The 25755-nt window shown below is 36.7% G+C and overlaps 1 protein-coding gene across 4 annotated transcripts in view; it reads left to right on the top strand.

Annotated features, from left to right (window-relative positions):
- Positions 1-25755, top strand: part of LOC150102312 (cyclin-dependent kinase-like 4) — a 296960-nt gene that overhangs the window by 215134 nt on the left and 56071 nt on the right. For all 4 annotated transcript variants that reach the window (XM_090399039.1, XM_090399038.1, XM_090399040.1 and 1 more), the window contains 2 exons: positions 8595-8677; positions 13833-13889. In XM_090399039.1, the coding sequence (XP_090255165.1) occupies positions 8595-8677; positions 13833-13889 (140 nt within the window). The remainder of the gene's footprint in view (positions 1-8594; positions 8678-13832; positions 13890-25755) is intronic.

Below are 25755 nucleotides of genomic sequence, written 5' to 3'. Positions count from 1 at the left end.
GTTTGTATTTCTTTTGAGTTATATACAACTTGGGCAGACAAGAGTGATGTTATCTGTGAGAGCCAGCATTGATTTTTTAAGGGACTCTTTTGTTTTAGATATATTATTGTCTTTTATATTATTATTACTATTAATATCTGACTTCCATGGAGTCAAAGGACCATTCGTGATAGGTCCATACTTTTTCCTGTAAAAAGACCATTAAACTATACCTTAAACCCAATCACAGTTTCCACATGCTCAGGCAATGCATTCCACTCACTAATCACTTTCAATGGAAAGAAAGAACCTGCTTCTCACTATCATGTGCACACGCTTTTTCTAACTTTGTCTCCCTGTACTATATGAAAAATCTCCTCCACATCAATCTGGTAACAACCCCTCACCAACTTATATGTAGCAATCATATCCTCTCTCCTTCTATTCACAGAACTCTTCAACTTGCATTCCCTCCATCTCTCATATCTGACATTCCATAGACCTAACGCTGACTTAGTAAATCATCTCTGGACCTTCTCCAATACATCACCATCCCCTTGAAAACCAGGCACCAAATTTATGCACAGTAATCCATATGTGGCCAATTGTGAAGGTCTTATGCAAAGGAACCATAACTTCTTTGTTTCTGCATGTGAAGAAGATCCTTCTCATCATTGCCATAATCTGTTGTTCTCTTACACTTTTAGCAGTATGATGATGAACTTCAAATATCTATCCACCGTCACTCCTGGATCTCTTTTCCACCTAGACATCTCTTCCACCTCCTTCAAGATTTCCGCATTAATTGGATACTCTGTATTGCAACTTTGTACCAATTTTCAAGACCTTGCACTTTGTATATATACGTCTTTGTCTATATCCACTGTACTGGCCTTGATGTGTATACATGTCAATAATTACATGAAGGTGAAGTATTTATTGATATAAATGTATATATAACATATATTTTTTATATATTTCATTCATGTGGTCATTTGGGTGATTAAACTGATAGATAGCTCCACTCATGCAATCTATTAAGATTCCCTGCAAAGCTGGAAAAAATTATGATGCTATCATAATTCTTTCCAAATTTACATTGTTGGCAAACAGATGCACATCTCCAGATAAGTGGTCCCAATACCATTAACATACAAGAACAATAATGGAACAATAATGGATCCATCACTAGTAGAGTGCCAGAGGGATCTTAACAGATCCCTGTGGCACTCTACTAGTGATCTTCCTCTTTTGAGATATCACTCCTCGATACATAACCTGCTAATATCTATCTGACAGCCAATTAGCTATCCAGTTCACTAGTCTGTCCTAATTCTGTCTGTCTCAGTTTAGCTACTCACTTGTTATGTAGCAGTCGATCAAGAGCCTTTGAAAAATCCAAGTACACTACTGTATATGCATCTCTTTTATCCAGTAAATTTGTCAGTTTGTTGTAATATGTAAGTAGATTGTTAAAGCATGACTCTCTCCCCCTAACAAACTGATGCTGATCATCATAAAGAATACTACTTTATCAACCCATTTTTGAATCCTAATCCTCACCAACCTCTCAAACTGCTCACTTAAAACTTCAACTCTGCCAGTGTCATTAACTAGCATGATTCTTCCATAGTCATTTTTCTTCTACTTACTACATGTTGAAAAAACTCATTAAGATTTTTCATAGCTTGATTAGCTAATTTCTACTCATACATCTTTATTGTCTTTACCAACTAAGTCACCTTCCTGGCCTGCTCTTTGTACTCTTCATGCAACTGATTATTACCGACATTCATCTTGTGTTGCCTCCAGTGCCTTCTTCTTCCAGACTTTATGCCTAATTTCTTCATTCATCCATTTTACTCCTACCTTATTTAGCCTTTTTACCTTTGGAATGCACTATGACATTACTGCTGCTAAATAGCTCTTGATCAGTGCCCAAGCATTATCTATCTCCTTTCCACTCAACTCCTCTTTCTGTAGCTCAGTTGTCTCCAAAGCTTTTTGTAATCAGCAGCTTAGTAGTTGCATGTATATTTTTTATTCAGAGAAATTCTCATATGACTGGCTATAACCCAGGTGATTACCTTATAGTCACTAAATCTAAAATTCTTAACCCGTGTGTGCCCCTCCATTACATAATGCCTAAGATTGTTGTCCCTTAAGAAGTCAATAAAATCATTTCCCTTATCATTAGAAAATCATTCCAATCTATACCACCACTATAATCGTCCTTCCCTTGTTTGCTAACCCAGGTTGCTTATACATTTCTTTATCACCTGCCTATAGCAACACCCAATCAAATATCTCATTCTGTCAACTTCCACCTAACACCATACTCCTTCAAAAGCACTGCCACTTTTCTCCCCTTGTATATTAACCTTGTGTGGACATAATTCCCCTACTATCATCACCACTCCCCCTTCCTTCTTGCATTTCCAATCCTCTTGAAAAACATTGTATCCTTCCATTTCTATTCCTGTTAAGATATTATTCTCATCCAACTGCATTTCATTTATTCCAACTATTTTTGTGCATATAAACTCAGTCAACACAACAATTTCATCTCCTGTATGTCTTATACTTCTGGCATTTGTAAATAAGCCTAACAATTCATTTCTTGGTCTATAACCAGTCCTCCTCATGCTGTCCCTCATCTGTGACTTCTCCACACTTGCTACTGTCATGTATATTCATGCATACAACAAGGAGTAGAAAAAATTTTACTTCCCTTATGCCTTTCAGTTTGTACGGGGGAATTTTGAACATTTATATTATTGTGAAAAAATTCTCTATCTTTTCTAGGTTTATCTGTAAGAAAATGAAAATTGTATATGTTGTTCATGAAAAATAAATTTTTATAATATGTATACATAATTTTGAAACGGCCTTTGAATTACATCACAAAAAAAAAGTGGCATTGGGTTTGATATCAGAACTGGAGATGGTAACCTTAGCTCTTTTTTTCTGCAGTGATTATAATTTTAAATAAATCCAGTAAAAGTTTGCAGGATACCTTAAATAAATTAACTATTGTAATAATAAATTTATGAAGGTCACTAATAAAAAGACAAAGACTATGAAAATAGGCAAAAACATTGAAATCTTCAGCTGCATTGTGAATCCTGAAACCTATAAAACTAGTAAAACATTTTAGCTATTTGGACACAATTTTTAGGCACAGTTTAAATATAGAAATAAACAAGAATAAGCTAAGTTGGTGTTTTAGTGAAGTAGTTATACATAATGCAAAGTAGTTGTGTAAAACAGTGTTCAAACCAATTTGATGGAATTTGAGAGACTGGAGACCACCATGAGAGTTCTTAGAAAAATTAATGGAGTCCTGATGGCCTGAATGGCAGAATCACATTAAAAATGAAGATATTGGAATGTAACTTGACATTGTTAGTAATAAGATATGTTTGAGCAGAGCTAATCTCAAGTGGAATGGTCACTTATACAGAATGCAAAGGGAGAGGTTAGATGTTTGATGCTAGGATGGTAGGAAAAAGACCCAGAGGAAGCCCAAGATCTAGGTATATATTGATGCTTTTAGAAGTGCCTTAGAAGAATGAAATCTAAGTTCTGCAATATTGGAGTCCTGACAGATATGCAACTAATTTGGAGAAAAATGTTTAATAAGAAGTTAGTAATAATGTAAGCTTTTTATGTGTTTATGACACTATGATAATTTGATGATGATGGTGATGACAAAACAAACTTGACTACTTGTATATCCAGTAACTGACTTCATATCTAGCACTTCCCCTTTCCAAAATGTATAAAGTATACAGAACAGTCTGACCTTTATTGAAGCATCATCAGCAGGGGAACCAGGCACATGGAGATACCAAGAGTTAACTCAGTGACAGAAATCATATCCTATCCTCATCTGTCTAGGACGGGCTGAGTCCCCTTCTAATGAGGGGTTACTGGCGTATTAATGCAGCCGGATCACCACTCCTCTGCTGCACCCCAAAGGGCGATATTCATGACTGTATCCATGTGTGTTGATGGGGCCGGTTTGCCTGCTTGCAGGATGAAAAACCCCAGATAAACTGGGGGGGGGGGACCCTGTTGCCCAAGACCAGCTAACTTGGCTATGACTGAGGAAGATCCTTAAGCTCCTCACGTCGTCGACACAAATCGAACCTAGGACACTCCTTCCCATGGACCCTGAACCCTTCCCTGGACCCTGAAATTGGAAGGGGATGGACTAATCTTTGGAGAGGGTGCAGCAGATCATGAAAATGATATCAGGACTGTACAATGACAGAAATCATATATCCATGTGCAAATAGTAAAATGAGATATCACCACAGTACTTTGGATTAGAGATAGTGGTAGAAAGTTTTTTTGCTGGGAAAAAATACATGTTATCCTCAAGAGGAAGTTATGTCTGGATTATGTAAAAAAATTTTTAAAAAAATTAAATAAATTAAAAAGTAAAAGAAGAAATCCACCTACAGTACTGCTGTTCTATAGGTCTGCAACTTTTGATGGGTGAGAGACATACAAAAATAAGTTTTTTGATTTTCATGTGAAATATCTTCATGGGGCAGATAATTCAGGTGTCAGTTCAATGCAACTAAATGCATGGTTTAGAATTTTGGGATTCAAGATAGGATGCTGTGTATTCACTTGGCAGAATTATACTAGAAAAAATGGAAGAAGCAAGAGATTTTGGGGAGTGATTGTAGATAGAAATTTAAAGTCCAGAGAATATTGCAAAGGTTGTGAAGATAACTCAGATAATTGCTTCAATATTGAGGAGAACATTGATCAGGAGAGATAAAAGGGTGTTGTTCAATTTTATAAAGCTTTAATCAGTCCACATCTGGATTTCTGTGCTCAGATCTGGACTCTGAAATTGGAAGGGGATGGAGAGGGTGCAGCAGATAATCAAAATGATATTAGGACTGTACAGTGCTGGTTATGAGGATAGACTGAAGGCGTGCAAAGTGCAGATTTTGTTGGATACAAGATGAAGAGGGAGAAGGATATGATTGAGACATTTAAGCTGTTGGAAGTGATTAGTAAGGGGGTAAGAAGTATTTTTGCATGGAGAGTGGTAAGAGCATGGAATGCATTGCCTAAAAGGGTTGGAAAAGTGTAAATGGTGCATGAGTTTATTGAGTGGTGTGATAGACTTTGTGTTGTCTAGCATTAACCTCCAATAATGAGCCTTATCACTCCATGGAGGTCAGGAAAATAATAATTATTATCATCGGATATCAGAGAAACTTATTGTGAAATCATCTGCTTCATATATTTATAGTCTGCTTTCATAACTATTTCATTTGCAAACAAGGGTTTGCTCATTCTTGGATAAAATAAAACTACAAAAAAAAAAGTAATTTATTATCAACTGTAATTTTAACATATTATATGATCTGATTACAGAAGACTCTGAAATGTTATTTGAGATTTCATTGAAGAAATATCTGCATTAGTCTAGCAAATATAAAACAATGCAGTAGAGTCAAATTAATACAAAGATGGAGGAAAGCAAATATTATCAGGATGGTTTAATAGTTGAGGAATGTATATAAAGGCAAGGGGTGTGAAGCAGATTTTTTTACTTGGAGGATGTCAAGATGATGAGAGCAGGCAAAAAGTTAAAGCATGATATATAATGTTCTGAATAAGTTAGGTGTAAACTTACACCATTTTGTATATATTTTTGGATGACAAACAATATCAAACAGGAACTACAGGTGAAAAAGAGATTATGGAAGAGATATAAGGAGAGGGGTGGAGAGCAGATGCATGAAGAATATTAGACTCAGACCAGATATGATTGAGACATTTAAGCTGTTGGAAGTGATTAGTAAGGGGGGTAAGAAGTATTTTTGCATGGAGAGTGGTAAGAGTAGGGAATGCATTGCCTAAAAGGGTTGGAAAAGTGTAAATAGTGCATGAGTTTATTGAGTGGTGTGATAGACTTTGCGTTGTCTAGCATTAACCTCCAATAATGAGCCTTATCACTCCATGGAGGTCAGGAAAATAATAATTATTATCATCAGATATCAGAGAAACTTATTGTGAAATCATCTGCTTCATATATTTATAGTCTGCTTTCATAACTATTTCATTTGCAAACAAGGGTTTGCTCATTCTTGGATAAAATAAAACTACAAAAAAAAAAAAAATGTAATTTATTATGAACTATAATTTTAACATATTATATGATCTGATTACAGAAGACTCTGAAATGTTATTTGAGATTTCATTGAAGAAATATCTGCATTAGTCTAGCAAATATAAAACAATGCAGTAGAGTCAAATTAATACAAAGATGGAGGAAAGCAAATAATATCAGGATGGTTTAATAGTTGAGGAATGTATATAAAGGCAAGGAGTGTGAAGCATATTTTTTTACTTGGAGGATGTCAAGATGATGAGAGCAGGCAAAACATTAAAGCATGATATATAATGTTCTGAATAAGTTAGGTGTGAACTTACACCATTTTGTATATATTTTGTGGATGACAAACAATATCAAACATGAACTACAGGTGAAAAAGAGATTATGGAAGAGATATAAGGAGAGGGGGTGGAGAGCAGATGCACGAAGAATATTAGACTCAGACCAGGAGAGTGACTAGTATGGTGAGGAAGACAAAACTGGAATATGATAAGAGATTGGCACTAAGATCCAAAGAAAATCCTAGAGAATTTTTTAGCTATGTGGCCAGTAGGAGGAGAAACGATTGTGGAAGAATGACATTGTAGGATAAAAATGGGAATAGAATGACTGATGCAGAGGACACAGGGGAGTTGTTCAATGAGCACTTTATTGGAGAATTTCATCCTGCAGAAGGTTTTAATACTAGAGTGGTAGGGCAGGTTCGAGGTTTAGAGGTGCCAGAGAAGAGTGTGTTCCAAATACTGAGTACTCCTGATGTCAGTAAAGCGGTGGGACTGGATGGTATTTCACCATGAGTTTTGAGAGAATGTGCTAAAGAACTGACAGCTCCTTTGACCTGGCTTTTCAATGAAAGTCTGGCTATAAGAAAGGTACCCAAGGAATAGAAAGAAGGTAAGATAATACCATTGCATAAGGGTGGTAGCAGACTAGAAGTGTCTAATTATAGGCCAGTTTGAGTATCATCAGTAGTTGTTAAGGTCTTGGAAAATTAGCAAGGGACTATATACAGCAATGGGCAGATGAGAGTAATGTTATCTGTGAGAATCAACATGGATTTGTTAAGGGGCGCTCTTGCTAAGTAATATGATTGCCTTTTATAATAAAGTGGCAAGAGCAGTTGATGAGGGAAAGGCATTCACTATCATTTTTTTGGATTTTGCAAAGGCATATGACAGATTGCCACATGATAAGCTGATATTTAAGTTAACAGCACATGGTTTTAGATGTTGGTTTAGTCAACTGGTTTTAGTATTGGCTGTCTGATAGGTATCAGAGAGTTGTGCATGGTGGGGAAATATCAAGGAAGCAGAGGGTTACAACTGGGGTTCCAAAGGGGGGGGACATTACTGGGACCTGTATTGTTTAACCTTTATATCAGTGACATTGTCAAATGGATTGCAAGGGGATATTCAGTTGTTTGCAGATGATGTGAAGCTGGGAAGGATTATTAGTAATAGTACAGATGTGGTGGCCCTGCAAGAGGATTTGAATAAACTAGACAGATGGGCAAATGTGAATGGGGGGGTGTGGGTTTAATGCAGCAAAATGTAAAGTCTTAAAGTTTGGGATATGTCGATGGGAGGCCGCATACTCGATTGGAGGAGCTGTACTGGAGGAAGTAGGGGAGACAAGTGATCTGGGAATAATGATTGATAGAAAACTGAAATTCAGGGGGCATATTGCAAAGATGGTGAAGGTTACCCAGGGGATTGCTGCAAGGGATATGGGGATGATGATTGATAGAAAACTGAAATTCAGGGGGCATATTGCAAAGGTGGCGAAGGTTACCCAGAGGATTGCTGACCTGCGGAGATAGAAGAGTTATCATTCCATTGTATAAGACCCTGATTCAGACCACACTTAAACTATTGTTCTCAAATTTGGTCCCCAGAATTTGAAGGGGATAAATTAACTATGGAAAGGGTACAGAGGGATAACAAAGCTGGTTTTTTCAGGACTGTACAATGTTAATTATGAGAATCAGCTGAGGCAATGTGGACTGCAGAGTTTGGTGTATAGAAGAAGGAGAGGTGATTAGACTTTTAAACTGTTGAGAGGCAGTTACAGGGTCGACACTGGGGAGTTCTTTTGCTTGGTAGAACAGCAGGAAGAAGCGATGACAAGAGGGCCATCTCTGGAAGTTGCGAAAGGAAGCTGTGAGCAAGAGGGTGAAGAGTGGTTTTTTTTGCCTGGATGGTGGCGGAACTGTGAAATGCATTGCCTGATAGAGTTGTGAGAGCAAGAACGGTCAATGAGTTAAATGAGTGGTATGATAGACTTCGTGTTTCCTAGGAAGGACCTCCCATGATGAGTCTCTTATGGAGGCCTGAATAATAATAATAATATACATATACACATTATATAAATTTTGTATGTATCTGTATATATTTATATATTTAAAGTTAATTTATATATACAAGGCATACTGATATTTCATAATATCATTTGTACTTTTATATTACAGGAGACTTGATACCACGACATATGCAAGTATTCAGGTCTAATGATTTCTTTGCTGGAGTAACTATTCCAGAACCTGATGTTAGGGTATGTTCTCTTTCCAGAATTTTATATTTCTTAAAAAACAATTTTTTTTTCCAATTTTTTTTTTTTGACAGACAAGCTTTATTAACTTCTTAACTAATTTTCTGAGAGAAAGTTGTCCAAACTGTTCCAAAAATGCCTAATTTTTAATTTGTTTCTGCTGTGCATCATACCACTCCACCAATAGGAATCTAAATTTCAGCTCAAACTATGCCCAAAACACAAAATAAACGAATGAAAACAGTCCTGAATGTCTGTTTTTCTCTTCGTACTGAAATGGCCGTATGACTGTTTTTGTTGATCTTACGGGCATATCCGAATATATTCTGGAAAATTTATTAAGGTGTTAAATTCAAGAAGTTCATTATTATTATTATGATAGGAGTCATCCATCTCATTGCAGGAGGTCAGCTTTAGATATTATGTCTGTTGTGCTGCTATTTAACAGTTCACTCCAGATACTGTGGAAATTGTATCATTTCCTTCTCATGCATATAGTGTGATGTGACAAATCATTTTGTACTTCCAGTTTGCTATCTGGCAGACATGTAACAAATTGTTACATGTGCTTTGTAGAGAAATCATAACTCTGTAGAGGGGGATAAGATTTCTTGATTTTAGGATATAGTCACTTTATTAGTGGCCTAATAAAGTGGCCATTAGCCATTCTTAATAAACTGGCCACTTTGTTAGGAACAGCATTTAATAACAATTAGAATCCCCTTTTGCCTTAAGAACAACCTGTATTCTCTGTAGCAATAATTAAACTGAGTGTCTAAAATGTTCCTCTGAGATCCACATTGTCTGTCAAAATGCCATTGCTCATTTGTTGCAAATTTGATGGTAGCACATTGATGCTACCATTGCTGCTGTTTCACCTCATTCCAGAGATGCTCTATTAGGTCGAGGTCTGGGGACTGAGCTGGCCACTGAAGTAAAGGAAACCTGCTGTCACATTCCTTGAACCACTTCATCTTGCTATGTGTTTTATGGCATGGTGTGTTGTCCACCATATCCACCAACACTCCCAAATCCCTGGCCTTGTCAATCTCCTGGAGTACAGTTCCACCAATGTGGTATGCTACTGCTAATCTTTTCACCCCAAAATGCATAACCTTACATTTTGCCACATTAAATTGACATCCATTCTCCTTAGTTCAGTCCTCCAAACTATCCAAATCATCCTGCAAAATTTCGACATCCTGTGCATTCACTATTGCTCTACCCAACTTTGCATCATCAGCAAACAAATGTACGGTTCCTCTCAGATCCTTTCGTATATCGTTAATGAACAAATTAAACAGTAGTGGTCCAAAGACAGAACCCTGCGGCACACCACTAGTCACAGGCCGTCTTTTGGACTCCACTCCTGAATAAACCACTCTGGTATCTCTCCATCAACCACCCTCCTATCCATCTCACCAACCCTATATCCATCCCCATCTGCTCCAATTTACTGATTCGAGTTCCATGTGGCATCCTGTCAAAGACCTAAGCAAGATCCAGTAGAATCACTAGGGGTGGCATATAATGGCAGTGCTGGGACTAGATTTTTGCTTGGAGAATTGTGAATGAATGGAATGGATTGTCAGTGAATGAATATAAGGATCGGTATTGTATGATAAATATTTTAGACAACAGTACCCTTTTGAGTAATATTCATATATTTTAAATATTAATTTTACCATATATTGCATAGTATTAAAATGTATCAGATTGTTAAACAACATTCCAGATGTGCTGTTGTTTTTGTTACTGTCTTCATCGTCATCATTATTATTATGTGACACCTCCGATTAGTCCAAAGACTCATAGAGAGAGAGGGCACCTATTTTTGCAACTCTCTGCCTTCACCATGATTACCAACCATATCAGCATTCTTGATCTTCTTCCTGAGGTTGTTTAGGCTTTTGTCAACATCCTGCACAAATAACTATATCTCTATGCCCTCCATATTGGGCACTTTTACTGGTAACCGCCAAGTGGATATCCCATTTTACTGATTAAAATAAGATTTAATTGCTGTTTCCTCTGTATCTTTAGTAATTTATACTCTAAAAAAACAAAACTTTTTTTAATATTCCAGTAAAATTGCAAAATGTACACTATATTTGGGTGATCAAAATAAGATTGAATTGTGTTTTCATCTTATTATGTCTTCCAGATTGATCTATATTCTTAAAGCATTTTCCTAATATTTTCCACAAGCAATTCATTCATTAATATCAGTAAAATTCACAATCTAGTTTTTTCTAACCTTATCATGAGTATTGTATGAGTTTGCAGTTAGAAATATAAATATGTTAAACAAGTTCAAAATAAAACAAAGGACAACAGATAGCAATCTAACAGTTATTTCAGTGAATTAACCAGATACACATCGATGTGCAGGTTGTATCGCATAGTATTATGCGTCATGTTTTTCAAGCATTACATAATAAATTAGCCTGTATAGTCTGTCTTATCAGAATATTTTGAATCAGGGAAAGTAAAGATTTTTGATAGGATTAAGTCCACATTCAGATCCAGGTTAATTCTGAATTTTTCCACCTTGTTAATAACATCTTGTTAGCTTCTCATTTTATACCACACTACATGTTGTGTTTTTTCTAACCTTGATTTTATTTTCTCTTTTAGATCTTGTCTCTTATGTATACATATTCTTCAGATACATAATAAACTTCCTGTCCTCGATGCACATGCACATTACACATCAACCACAATAAATTATCAGTGATTTTTGTACTTAACAAAAATAGTCACTCTTAGAAGTATCAGTTCATAACCTACCATGGATATTATACTTTTTCAATCTAGAGGTCTCTAATAACCAGGGTAGAGAGGTCTCATACCAGGCAGTAAAATTCATCTGCCACCTAAAGACATTCATAAACACAATGCTCATGGTGGAATTTGAGCCCACAGCCTGTTGATTGGAGAGCAGATACACTAATCATTTGGCCAACTTGGCTGGCAAAGATGGATGCTTTATTTTGAATTAGCATAAGATAAATAAGTATTGCTCAGAGAGGAATACTTACCGTATTTGGCAGCGTATAAGACGCACTTTTTTCCTTCAAAAATAGGTCTGAAAAACAGGGTGCATCGTATATGCTGATACTCAGTTTTTTATTACTCTCATTTCGGGAAATTTTCTCTGTTCTGAGTTACGCGATTTCTTTCTTGCTTCCTTGCGGAATTGAGAGCATTCCAGTTATGGATAGATAAAATTTGCTCTAGGCACCCAGGCGGACTGTTGAAGAAGCCTGCGCTGCTAGTATTGGATCAGTTTCGTTATCACAGAACAGAAGATGTTAAAAATAAACTCAAGGAATTAAAAACTTAGATGTAATTCCAGGAGGTTTAACTAGTCAGCTTCAACCTCTAGATGTCTGTATTAATAAACCATTTAAGGGATTATTAGATATATAAAGAGCCAAAGGCTTTAATTCGGCGACATATGACTTGTTTAAGTTAAGGGATATTACATCCCATATCGTTTCTTAGCCGAATACGAAACTCAAAGAGTTTCATGCTGAATATAGTAGAAACTATATAAAGTTCGGCGATTCCAAGTGTAAGCAAATACCTGGATACTGCAGCAACTGACCCTTAAGGTAGTGCAAGCTGAGGCAACTCATGTCAAAGGTGGAGCAAGTTCCGATCACTATTCTTGATATTTACCCATAATGTGAACTTAGCTCCTAGGAGCTGTATTACTGTTCTACATTATGAGAGAAGGTCACTACCCAGACCGGTTTCAACCTTTATTGAGGTCTCATCAGTGAGTAGGTAGACCTAGTTAATACCAAGTTTGTAGCGAACAGAACTTACAACCCTTCTATGAGGGTTGTAAGCTCCAATAGTGATCGGAGCTTGCTCCACCTTTGACATGAGTTGCCTCAGCTTGCACTACCTTAAGGGTCAGTTGCTGCAGTATCCAGGTATTTGCTTACGCTTGGAATCGCCGAACTTTATATAGTTTCTACTATATTCGGCATGAAACTCTTTGAGTTTCGTATTTGGCTAAGAAACAATATGGGATGTAATATCCCTTAACTTAAACAAGTCATATGTCGCCGAATTGAAGCCTTTGGCTCTTCATATATCTAATAATTTATTAGGACACCTCTCGGCAATACTCATAGAAGGGTTGTAAGTTCTGTTCGCTACAAACTTGATATTAACTAGGTCTACCTACTCACTGCTGAGACCTCAATAAAGGTTGAAACCGGTCTGGGTAGTGACCTTCTCTCATAATGTAGAACAGTAATACAGCTCCTAGGAGCTAAGTTCACATTATGGGTAAATATGGGTAAATATCAAGAATAGTGAGAGCTTGCTCCACCTTTGACATGAGTTGCCTCAGCTTGCACTACTTTAAGGGTCAGTTGCTGCAGTATCCAGATATTTGCTTACGCTTGGAATCGCCGAACTTTATATAGTTTCTACTATATTCAGCATGAAACTCTTTGAGTTTCATATTCGGCTAAGAAACGATATGGGATGTAATATCCCTTAACTTAAACAAACCATTTAAGGGATTTATGAAGGAGAAGTAGAACAGCGGGATGCAGTCTTCGGAATTTGAGATTACGCCATCAGGAAGAAGGAAGAGGCCTAGCATTTCGCAAGTTTGTGAATGGATCAAAGTTTCATAGGATGCTGTGAAAACTGAGACAGTGGTTACATCATTTAAGAAGTGTGGCATTAATAATGCACTGGATGGTACAGAGGACAATTTGTTATATGAGGACTCAGATTCTGATTTAAAAGAGGTTTCAAGTGTCTCCTCATTTAGCTCTGGAGATGAATTTCTGGGTTTTGATGACAAAGATTAAAAGGTGGGTACTCTTTCCTAGTTAGATTAGGTATTTGTTGAAAGTAGACCTACTTATTACTTTATATTTGAAATACTGTAAATTGATTATAATATTCAGTGATAAAGTTTTTTTTCCTAAAAATGTATACAAAAAAGGGAGTGCGTCTTATAGGCCGGTGCGTCTTATACGCCGGCAAATACGGTAATTGTTTTCTACCAAAATCATGCCTATATAAGAATTTATTAATTAGCTACAAAAATAATATTATTGACTTTGTTGTTTGTTAATACTCTTAATTGTAGTAATTAATGTTTTTTTTTCTTTATTTGTTGCAGGAAAATCTGGAAAATAAAATTACAAGAAATATTGATGGCTGTATAGACTTCTTAAAGGTGTGTATACATTGGAATTACATTTTATAAATTTGTGTTTCACTCTTTAATTTCATGATTATTATTATTACACTGAAAAACACATTATTTTGTTTTGTCTTGTGGCAAAGTAGGTGAGTTTGATTAATTTCAAGATACTGAATTTGATATACGAGCTTAAAATTGACCCAACCCTCCAGTTTTTTGGAAAGAGAATTACATATAAACGTGTTATATTTGCATTTCTTAGGAACCTATAGAATACATACTGATTTACTTACACTGTAAAAGAATCTTCGTTGAGTCTTCTATAGTCAGAATTATTAGTTTCTTTGATCAAGAATAAGCAAAAAAATTGGCAAACATATTGGAACTTCATTTTTCTTAGGCAAGATTTTGTACTAAAGGTCTGTACTTCAGTACTGGAAATGACCTAGTGAAATTATTTGCTATGCTCATCACTGACAGCATCCAGGTTATGAGGTAATAAATCTGAATACGAATGCAGAAAGTAGATCTAGCATCTCACTGTTTTGTATTCCTATATATTGCCTTCTCTAAGGATCTCTGCAAATCTCACTTTTAAAAGACCATAAAAATTGGCAGTAACAGTTTTGTGAAGGCCTTCATGCATTTTCAGTTTAAAATGTTATTGACATTTCATTAAAATGTTATTGACATTTTAAATTGGTTGACTGACATTCTTGGTTGAAAGAGGAGGATGGCATGATAGGGATAGTAATAGAAGAGTATGACATGGTTCAGCAGGATAGGAATGATAAAGGGGTCAGTGGAATGTTACCTACATTAAGAGATGACAAGATATTTAGTGGGATGTTGCTGTAGACTAGTAAATATAGATTGTGATGAGCAGGAAATGTTCAGGAAAATTTGTTTGACAAGTGCAATGTGAGTGATTATTATTATTATTATGGACTATTCCAAGAAGTCAGACTCATCAAGGGAGGCCCTAAATATGTCAAGAACTATCCAACGTTTGTGCAGTATCTATCATAGTTTGCTTTGAACTCATTCACAGTTATGGCACCCACAACAGACTGGCAACTTATTCCACTCATTCACTACTCTCCAAACAAAAAACCTAGTTTTAACACCCATTCTAACTACACTGTTACTCAGTTTCCATGGATGGCCCCTAGTTCTCCCACCACCATACCTGTTCTGAAAAATTTCCTCTAAATTAATCTTGTAAAAACCCCTCAGTAATTTGTATATCTCAATCATATCACCCCTTTTCTGCCTATCAACCAGTTTCTGTAACCCACAAATCTTCAATCTGTTCTCGTAAAGTTCATTCCATAGGCCTGCTGCCATCTTGGTCACATGCCTCTGGATCCTCTCCACCTCCTTCTCATCACCAAGAAAACCTAGCACCCAGATCTGCATGCTGTAGTTAAGATGGGGTCTTATCAAGGAACAATAACATGCTTTCTTATACAATGAAACCTATGGAGTATTCATAACTATAAATTCACACTTATACCACAGTAATTAACTTTTTAATAATATGTAAATATTTCATCTTAAGTATCATAAGACATAAGTAAGTTATTAAACAACAATAAGAATTACATTAAAAAAACCACATTAGTGCACATGCTTACATTGGAATCTCTCTATGTATACAGTAGTGTGTTTAAGGACTAAATACTATTGGGCTGTAATTAAATTAAGTTAAAATATAACTGATAAATTTATTTTATACAGTTGAGGATAACAATTTTCCAGACTTTTGGGATAGTGAGACAGTCGTTACAGTTAAGATTGGGTCTGTGCTGTAAGGCTTCAGCACTTTCTTTATACAAACACTCATGTTTATACATGAATCGATGTAGTAACTTGGTGTGTTGCCATTGGATCTGTGGTTGGTATTTTCAACTCCATGTTGTGCGAGACCAGATTTGTGAGGTTTGATAAGATGAATGTGGTCTTTATGTTCAGAGATGTGTTTATTTACAGATCTTCCTGTTTTTTCATAGTAAGACAAGTTACAAGAATATGGCACTTAGTACATGCCAGGTAGCATCAGTAGTGAGAGTTTGTCTTTTAGAGAAGGTAACAAATTACGAATTTGGTTTATAAACCAATGAACCTAGACAAGAAGAAGCCCATATGACTCCTATGCTATATATATCAAAGGCATCTCTGAACCCTTTCCTTCATGCTTACACAATGATCAGAATACATTATGAAAATTATGAAAACTACTACCGTGCTGGAGTAAAACTTTAATTTAGTATAAACCAAAATAAACACTCAACGTTTTGACCTTCACATTAAGGTCATCATCTGGAGTATACACATATATATATACACAAAGAAACAAGCTGCACTACAAACTACATTGCATACTAAAGTTACTGACCAACCATTACAACTATTGGTCTGACCTCTGGTGGAAAAAAAAAAAAAACCTTTCTACATCAAAGCTAGAGTCCTATTATTATTATTATCATCATCTATTAGATTGCAAATAGATGATGATAATAATAAGATTCTAGCTTTGATGTAGTAAGTTTTTTTTTTCCACCAGTGGTCAGGCCAATAGTTGTAACTGTTGGTCAGTAACTTTAGCATGCCATGTAGATTGTAGTGCAGCTTATTTCTTTGTATATATGTGTATATTCCAGATGATGACCTTAATGCGAAGGTTGAAACGTCGAGTGTTTATTTTGGTTTATATTAAACTAAAGTTTTACTCCAACACGGTAGTTGTTTTTCCATAATTTTTATAATGCATCTCTGAACATTTGTCAAAAATTTTGAAAAAAATACAAACTTGCTGCTACCAATTAATGAATATAAGGATTATATCTGTTTCACTACATATGTAGTGAAACACATATAATCATTTCTCAGTGTTTTCATTTCATTACATCACTACAGCCACTCGGTTCACAAGACAATTCATTGCGGGGAAAATTCATCACATGAAATATTCAATTCGGAAAAAATTTGTTGAAAATATTATTCACTATAAAATTGAATTATATTGCATTGATATATGAAAAATAAATGCAGTGCAAGATAAATTTCACAAAATATAGTTTTTTATGTATTTATGTATTATTTATTTAGATTTTCATAATATTTTTATACTTATACAGTGAAAGTAATGTTTTATTGATTGGTGAGTTTTTTAATTTCTGTTTCATCTTGAAAAGTTGTAAATGTTCTTTCTTATTTACATATTATAGGTTCTGATAATTGAATATTAATATTTACAAAACTGGAATAGGGTGGTTTAGGAGAAAGGGCACCATATTTAAGAATATTTATTCTGTGAACCATTCACTATTTTTCTGTGCACTTAGACACTCATCCAGATGTGATACACGCACACATACACAGACATACAGTTGATCCTTGAAGAATGCTGGTTCGAACTGCATGGATCCACTTATACATGGATTTTTTTCCCCATAAATATGCTGGAAAATATTTTGGAGATTTATGACAATTTGAAAAACTCTCAGATGAACCGCGTAGCCTAGAAATATCTAGAAAATTAAGAAAGAGTATTAATGCCATGAATTCATGAAATATATGTAAATACTATATAAAGGTGTGGAATTTACAATTAAGACAGGGTACATGTGGAATTATCAGGTTGGTAAGTATGACAAGCTTAGGATTTTGATTGGTTCAGTGCCATGGCATATAAAACTGCAAGGGCTGGATGTTGATAGTGCATGGGAGGCGGTCAAGGAGTGTTTGCATGAGGCAATGGCTGACTGTATACCTAGAGTCCGAATTATAAATCAAGTTGGGGTTAAATGGATGAAAAACACCATTAAGCTTGAGCTGCAAAAAAAGAAACAACTATGGAGGGAATTTAAGGAGAAAGGTGACCGGCAGGCACATGAACAGTTAAAATATACACAATTAAAATATACACAGATCTATTATAGTTAAAATATACACAGACCTATTATAAAAAGTTAAGATTACACAGTTAAAATATACACATTAAAATATACACAGATCTATTAGTTAAAATATACACAGATCTATTATAAAAAGTTAAGATTTATCAAAACTTCTGCACACAAACACTTAGACTGTTCATGGTGCCATTTGCAGTCGAGTGAAATGTAAACAAACGTAAAGATGCAGCATTAAATCATCATTGCATAAAATTAACTGTTATGAATGAGTTAAATTTATTGAATTGATTAGAATAAAATAATTTTATAACAATTCATTCATTAGTGTATATGCTAGACTACCATGAAACAACCATATCGATTACACTAGGCTACCATAAAGTTAGCCACTAGAGGGCTACATGGTGTGCAGTGTTTGTAGAGAGCTCCTGAACAGATAAGGATTATTTAAAATAATAATTGGTAAATTTGCTTGAACCTTATGTAGTATTATTTACTTTTTGTATCTTAGCGTTCTGGGTGATTTTTGTGTGTTTTCTGAGTTGTTTCAATTAGTAATTTGATAGATACAATTATTTGTGCACATGGCGCCGATAAGGAGGAATACAATGCCATCCAGGTTGACATCTTTTTTCTAAAAATTTTAATTTAAAGGGTTTTATTCAGTGTACCATTTGTGAAATGTATGCTTTGAGAAGAGCGGTTGGAGTCTGGTCAGACAATGATAGTGAAGTGAATGTGTGCAGAAAGTGTAAGGAATGTGAGGATTTAAAGAGTGTTTCAGGTTGTGAGAGTGATATTGTTGTCGAAAGTGAGAATGTAGAAAATAGTGATATGTGAGGTATGAATAGTGATATTTGCGAGGTAGTACCAGATAGCTGTGAGAGTGGCATTGAAAGTGAGAATGAGGGTAAACATACAGAACGAATGAATGAATTAACAGATAATAAAAATGATGAGACAGATGCAATGAGTGAGATTGCATGGTTATGCGGAGCGATACACAGGGCAAATCGGCAGCTGGAGCGTTGGCAAAAATGTTTACCGAGCGTACCGACTAATAAATGGCAAAAGTATGATAAGAAAAATAAGAGTATCATAGTGAGTGTAAACAAAATGAAAGACTAAGTGTTGTACAGAGATTAGTTAGTAAGAGGTGTGATAGATGAGAGTTTAACAAAATCGTACCAACCTGGTGCGAACGTTAAGGATGTAAGCGAGTCAATTAGAATGCAAAAGCAGAGGTTGAAAGAATTGATAGTGGTAGCAGGAACAAATGATTTGAAAGGAGACAAAATGGCTGTGAGAAAGGATTTGAAGGAATTGCTTGAGGTAGCAAAAAAAGAAGAGTGAGAGAGTTAGGATGGTGAGTCTGTTGCCACGGTATGACAATGAAGAGTATAGAAGGAGGGCCATAATTGCTGACTTTATGCGTGGATTATACAGAAGGAGTGGTGTGGAATTTGTGGATGTGTGGAGTGAGTTCGATGGGTGAAAGGATTTATATAAGATGGATGGTTTACATTTGAATGGATTTGGTGTATGGAGACTTGAAAAGGTGTTGTTGAATGAAGTGGAAGTGGATGTGCAGAATCAAGGAAACTAGAGTTATTTGGGGGGGGGGGGGGGGGGGAGTAGATATGCAGTCTTTAGGGAGACAGTTGAGTGTATGAATGTGTGTAATATCAACAAGCGACTACAAAGGACAACAAATCAGAATAGGATAATTAGTATAAGGCATCAAATAGGGATGAGACAAATGGGCTTCTGAAATTCATGTATACTCATGCCAGAAGTGTTAGGAACAAGAAGGAAGAATTTTTGGCCTTGGTTGGAATTTCCAGGCCACAGGTTATTGGCATTAGTGAAACATGGCTGACAGAAGATGATATAGCTAGTGGGAGAGAATGTGAGGGGTATGGTGTGTTCAGGAGTGACAAGGAGAATAAAATGGGAGGGAGGAGTGTTATTGATAATAGCTGATGAGCTACAGCCAAGGAGAATAGAAGTGAAACTGCAGGATAGAGAAAATAGCACATTTGAGGCTATTTGGTGTGAGATTGAGACTAGCAGAACAAAATATACAGTTGGGTGCTGCTATAGACCAGGTGATGGAATAGATGGTGGAGATAGTATGCATAAGCAAATAGAAGAAATGAGTGGAAGGAGGGTAATTATTATGGGAGATTTCAACTATGGTAACATTGATTGGAAGGAGGAGAGGACACATGGGAGGAAGGAATTGGATTTTATGTGGTTATTAAGGGGTAACTATCAGCGACAGCATGTAATGGAAAATACTAGGGATCGGAGAGTGCTTGACCTAGTAATTGCATCTGAGAATTTGGCTGTAACGAATGTGACCACATTGCCACCAATTGGTGAGAGTGATCATAGGGTCTTGACTTGGGAGGTGGCTAAAGGTGTGGAATTTACAATTAAGACAGGGTACATGTGGAATTATCAGGTTGGTAAGTATGACAAGCTTAGGATTTTGATTGGTTCAGTGCCATGGCATATAAAACTGCAAGGGCTGGATGTTGATAGTGCATGGGAGGCGGTCAAGGATTGTTTGCATGAGGCAATGGCTGACTGTATACCTAGAGTCCGAATTATAAATCAAGTTGGGGTTAAATGGATGAAAAACACCATTAAGCTTGAGCTGCAAAAAAAGAAACAACTATGGAGGGAATTTAAGGAGAAAGGTGACCGGCAGGCACATGAACAGTATAAAGCGCAGGCCAGAAGGGTAACGAGTGTGGCAAGAAAAGCAAAAGCAGATTATGAAAGAACATTATCCATGCAGGCTAAAAAGAATCCCAAACTGATTTTTCGATATGTGGCAAGTAAAAGAAAAAATGTATATGGCAGGATGATTTTAAAGAATGCCGATGGTAGGAAGGTAACCGAAGCAGTTGATATAGTTGAATTACTGAGCGAGCACTTTGCAAGAGTATATCATCCAGGTGGTGACATTGCAGGAATGAATGAACCAATAGCTTATACGGGAATTGTGGTGAATGAAGTGGAGGTGAATAGTCTATTACAAAACCTCAATGTCAATACATCTGTGGGATTGGATGGTATACCAGCTCATGTCGTACACGAAGCGGCTAAAGAATTATCAGTGCCCTTGACCATTTTGTTTAATTTGAGTCTCGGGTCTGGGTTAGTCTTGAGGGGGTGGAAAGAGTGGAAAATAGTTCCACTGCATAAACGAGGTTCCTAGACAGTTGTTGTAAATTACCGACCGATCAGCATATCGGGAATCGTTGTCAAGGTCTTGGAGAAATTAGTCAAGAGAAAAATATAGGATTGGATAGATGAAAATGGGATGCTGTATGAGGGACAGCATGGTTTTGTGAAGGGTAGATCATGCCTCAATAACTTGCTCACATTTTATAATACAGTAACGGCTGAACTGGATGAGGGTAATGGGTTTACAGTGATTCTACTGGACCTTGATAAGGCCTTTGACAGGATACCACGTGGAATTCTAATCAGTAAACTGCAGCATACGGGTATGGATATTGGGTTGGTGAGATGGATAGGACGGTGGTTGATGGAGAGATATCAGAGAGTGGCTTATTCACGAGTAGAGTCCAAAAGACGGCCTGTGACTAGTGGTGTTTTGCAGGGTTCTGTTCTTGGACCTCTACTTTTCAATTTGTTCATTAAAGATATAGGAAAGGATCTGAAAACTAGTGTTTATTTGTTTGCAGATAATGCAAAGTTGGGTAGAGCAATACTGAGTGCACAGGATGTCAAAATTTTGCAAGATGATTTGGATAGTTTGGAGGACTGGGCTAAGGAGAATGGATGTCAATTTAATGTGGCAAAGTGTAAGGTTATGCATTTTGGGGTGAAAAGGTTAGCAGTAGCATACCACATTGGTGGAACCGTACTCCAGGAGATCGACGAGGCCAGGGATTTGGGAGTGTTAGTGGATAGGGAGTTGAAATTTAGGGGGCACATTGCAAAAGAGGCTAAATCAGCTCATCAAATCACTTGGTTGCTGAAAAATACTTTAACAAGCAGAGACAAACAGGTTATTGTTCCTCTGTATTGAGCCTTGATAAGATCCCATCTAGACTACTGTGCCCAGATATGGGCACCAGGGTTTCTTCTTGATGGAGAGGAAGTAGAGAGGATCCAGAGAAGAGTGACCAAGATGATAGCAGGTCTGTGGAATGAACCTTACGAGAACAGGTTGAAGATTTGTTGGTTGCAAAAATTGGTTGATAGATGGAAAAGGGGTGATATGATTGAGACATTCAAATTACTGAGGGGGTTTCTATAAGATTAATTCAGAAGATATTTTTGAGAATAGGACTGGTGGTGCTAAGACTAGGGGCCATATATGGAAGCTGGGCAAGAGTGTGGTTAGCAAGGGTGTTAGAGCTAGGTTTTTTACTTGGAGAGTGGTGAATGAGTGGAATAAGCTGCCAGAGTCTGTTGTGATTGCCATGACTGCCAATGAGTTCAAGGCGAGGTATGATAGATACTGTGTGAATGTCAAATAGTTGTTCTTGACATGATGTTAGGCCCTCCCTCTATGAGTCTGTCGACTCCTTGGATTTGCCCATAATAATAAAGCAATCATATTGCTGCTGCTTAATTATCAGTGCATAAATAATTATATCTGTAAATAAATGTAAGTAATTTCTTTTACACATTATCTTTTCATTTTTGATATCTAGTGGTAGTAATATGTATAATATCTACAGTATTTTGTATCATATGAGACAATATTGATGTAGGTATTAATAGGCATATGATTCATCTTGTAAACAGACGACAAAAAATTACTATATCGTTAAATATTGTACAGTACTGTAAATGTATTTTCTCTTCCTTATGATTTTCTTGGATAACATTTTCTATTCTCTAGCTTACTTTATTGTAAGAATATAGCATATAAAATATGTGTTAATTGATTGTTTATGTTATCGGTAAGGCTTCCAGTCAACAGTAGGCTATTAGTAGTTAAGTTTTTGGGGAAGTCAAAAGTTATATGCAGATTTTTGAAAAACTTGAGGGGTTTCCTCCCCCCCACCCCACATTGTTCAATTGTTCACTGTATATACATTTAACTGAACTAATTGAGAAGATGAGGTGTTTCATTTATTGAATACACGTGTATTTTGAAAATGACTCCACTTTTCCTATATAGGAAAGATGCTGTATGCTGTTATCATTTAAAGCGCTAGTTTAAGATCATAGGTTAACTTTTGAGTAATTATATTAAAGATACATAAAATTACATGAATGCTATCATAATGATGTAAATCAGCATAAGCTGAATTGCCATCTGCAGCTGCAATACTAGTCTTTACCTTTTCCTCCAATGCTAGTATTTTCAGATGAAGAAATTCATCTCTCACTTAATAACAATTACAAACATCCATGCCTATTGCCAGTTCGAATCCACAGCTCATTCGTGGAAGAGGGTATACTATCTAGTTGGTTGTTAACAACATGATATTGCTGATTATAGTTTATTTTTGAATGGTTCACAAGAGAAGTAATTATTTACGTATTTCACTTCAGGAGCATCCATCTATATATATATATTATTATTATTATCCAGGCCTACATGGAGTCAAAAGACTCATCGTTGGAGGTCGTTTTTAGGAAATACAGAGTCTATCATACCACTCCTTGAACCCATTAACCGTCCCCACTCCAACCACTCTCTCAGGCAATGCATTCCAAGGTTCAACCACCCTCCATGCAAAGAAACCACTCCTCACCCTCTTGCGCACATCCTCCTTTTGTAATTTCCAGGGATGGCCCCCTTGTCATCACTCCTTCCTGCCATTCCACCAAGTGAAAGAACTTTCCAATGTCTACCCTGTAACTGCCTCTCAACAGTTTAAAAGTCTTGATCATATCACCTCTCCTTCTTCTATCCACCAAACTCTGCAGTCCACATTCCCTCATTCGATCTTCATACCTCATATTGTACAGTCCTGAATCCATCTTTGTTATCTGCCTCTGTACCTTTTCCACAGTCAATTTATCCCCTTCAAATCCTAGGGACCAAATCCGAGAACAGTAGTCTAAGTGTGGTCTGATCAGGGCCTTATACAACGGAATGATAACTCTTTTATCTCTGCATGTCAGCATCTTTCTCAGTATTGCAGCAATCCTCTGAGTTACCCTCACCACCTTTGCGATATGTTCCCTGAATTTTAGTTTTCTATCAATCATCACCCCCAGATCTCTTGTCTCCCTTACCTCCTCCAGTACAGCTCCTCCCATCGATGGATCCCAAACTCAAGACTTTACATTTTGCTGCATTGAATCGATAACCCAATTTATTTACCCATCTGTCTAGTTTATTTAGATCCTCTTGCAGTGCTGCCACATCTGCACTATTACTTATAACCCTTCCCAACTTCACATCATCCGTAAACAACTGAATGTCCCCTTGCAATCCATTGACAATATCATTGATATAAATATTGAACAATACAGGTCCCTGTGGGAACCCCACTTGTAATCTTCTGCTTCCTTGATATTGCCCCATCATACACAACTCTCTGATACCTATCAGTCAGCCAATCCTGAATCCATTTGACTAACCCGACATTTAAACCCATGTGCTGCAACTTAAATATCAGCTTATCATGTGGCTCCCTGTCAAACGCCTTTGCAAAATCCAAAAAAAATGGCAGTATATGCCTTTCCCTCCTCAACTGCTCTTGTCACTTTATTATGAAAGACAATCATATTACTAAAGCAAGAGTGCCCCTTAACAAATCCATGTTGATTCTCACAGATAACATTACCCTCATCCCAATGCTCTATATAGTCCCTCACTAATTTCTCCAAGACCTTAACAACTACCGTTGACACACAAACAGACCTATAATTAGAAACTTCCAGTCTGCTACCACCCTTATGCAGTGGCATTATCTTACCTTCCTTCCATTCCCTGGGTACCTTTCCTTCAGCCAGACTTTTATTGAAAAGCCAGGTCAACGGAGCTGTCAGTTCTTTAGCACATTCTCTCAAAATCCGTGGTGAAATACCATCCAGTCCAACAGCTTTATTGGTATCCAGAGTACTCAGTATTTGGAACACACTCTCCTCTTGCACCTCTAAACCCTGATCCTGCCCAATCCCTTTAGTATTAAAACCTACTCCAGGATGAAATACTCCAATAAAGTGCTCATTGAACAACTTCACTATGTCCTCTGCATCAGTCACTCTATTCCCATTTTTATCCTGAATTGTCATTCTTCCACAATCGTTTCTCCACCTACTGGCCACATAGCTAAAAAATTCCCTAGGATTTTCTTTGGATCTTAATGCCAATCTCTACTCATATTCCAGTTTTGCCATCCTCACCATTCTGGTCACTCTCCTGGCCTGCGTCTTATATTCTTTGTGTATCTGTCCTCCACCCCTCTCCTTGTATATCTTCCATAATCTCTTTTTCAACTGCAGTTCCTGTTTGATATTATTTGTCATCCACTTTACACCAAATTGTGTCCGCTTCTTCACCTGTGGAATACAGCTTAGGATTGCTGCTAACAAATATTCTTTCACAATTTCCCCAGCACTAATGATATCCTGGCCTTCCAATTCTGCCCTCCATGGAACTGCCCCTGGTTGATACCTAAGACTACTATAATCACCTGCCTTATAATTCCACATAAGTTCCCTTTTCTTTGATACACCTGCATGTCTGTTTCATCTTCCAAGTCAAAACCACATGGTCACTCTCTCCAACTGGTGGGAGAGATGTCATCTCACTTATTATCAGTTCTTCTGATGCTATGACCAAATCCCAAACTCTTGTTCCCTCCATCACATGTTGCCAAAGACATTTGTCCCTCAAGAATTCCAGAAATTCTATCCCCCTTCTTTTTCCTCTTCCCCGCTTATACTGCTGTAGTTAAAATCTCCCATAACAATCATTCTTCTTGCACTTGTCAAGCTCAACTGCCTAAACATCTCCTGGTCCCCAC

This window comes from Typopeltis vanoorti, chromosome 10, assembly GCF_054136105.1.
Source record: "Typopeltis vanoorti isolate ZY-2024b chromosome 10, IOZ_Tvanoo_1.0, whole genome shotgun sequence".
Taxonomy (NCBI): Eukaryota; Metazoa; Arthropoda; class Arachnida; order Uropygi; family Thelyphonidae; genus Typopeltis; species Typopeltis vanoorti.
This window is presented reverse-complemented; position numbering and strand designations above follow the sequence as displayed.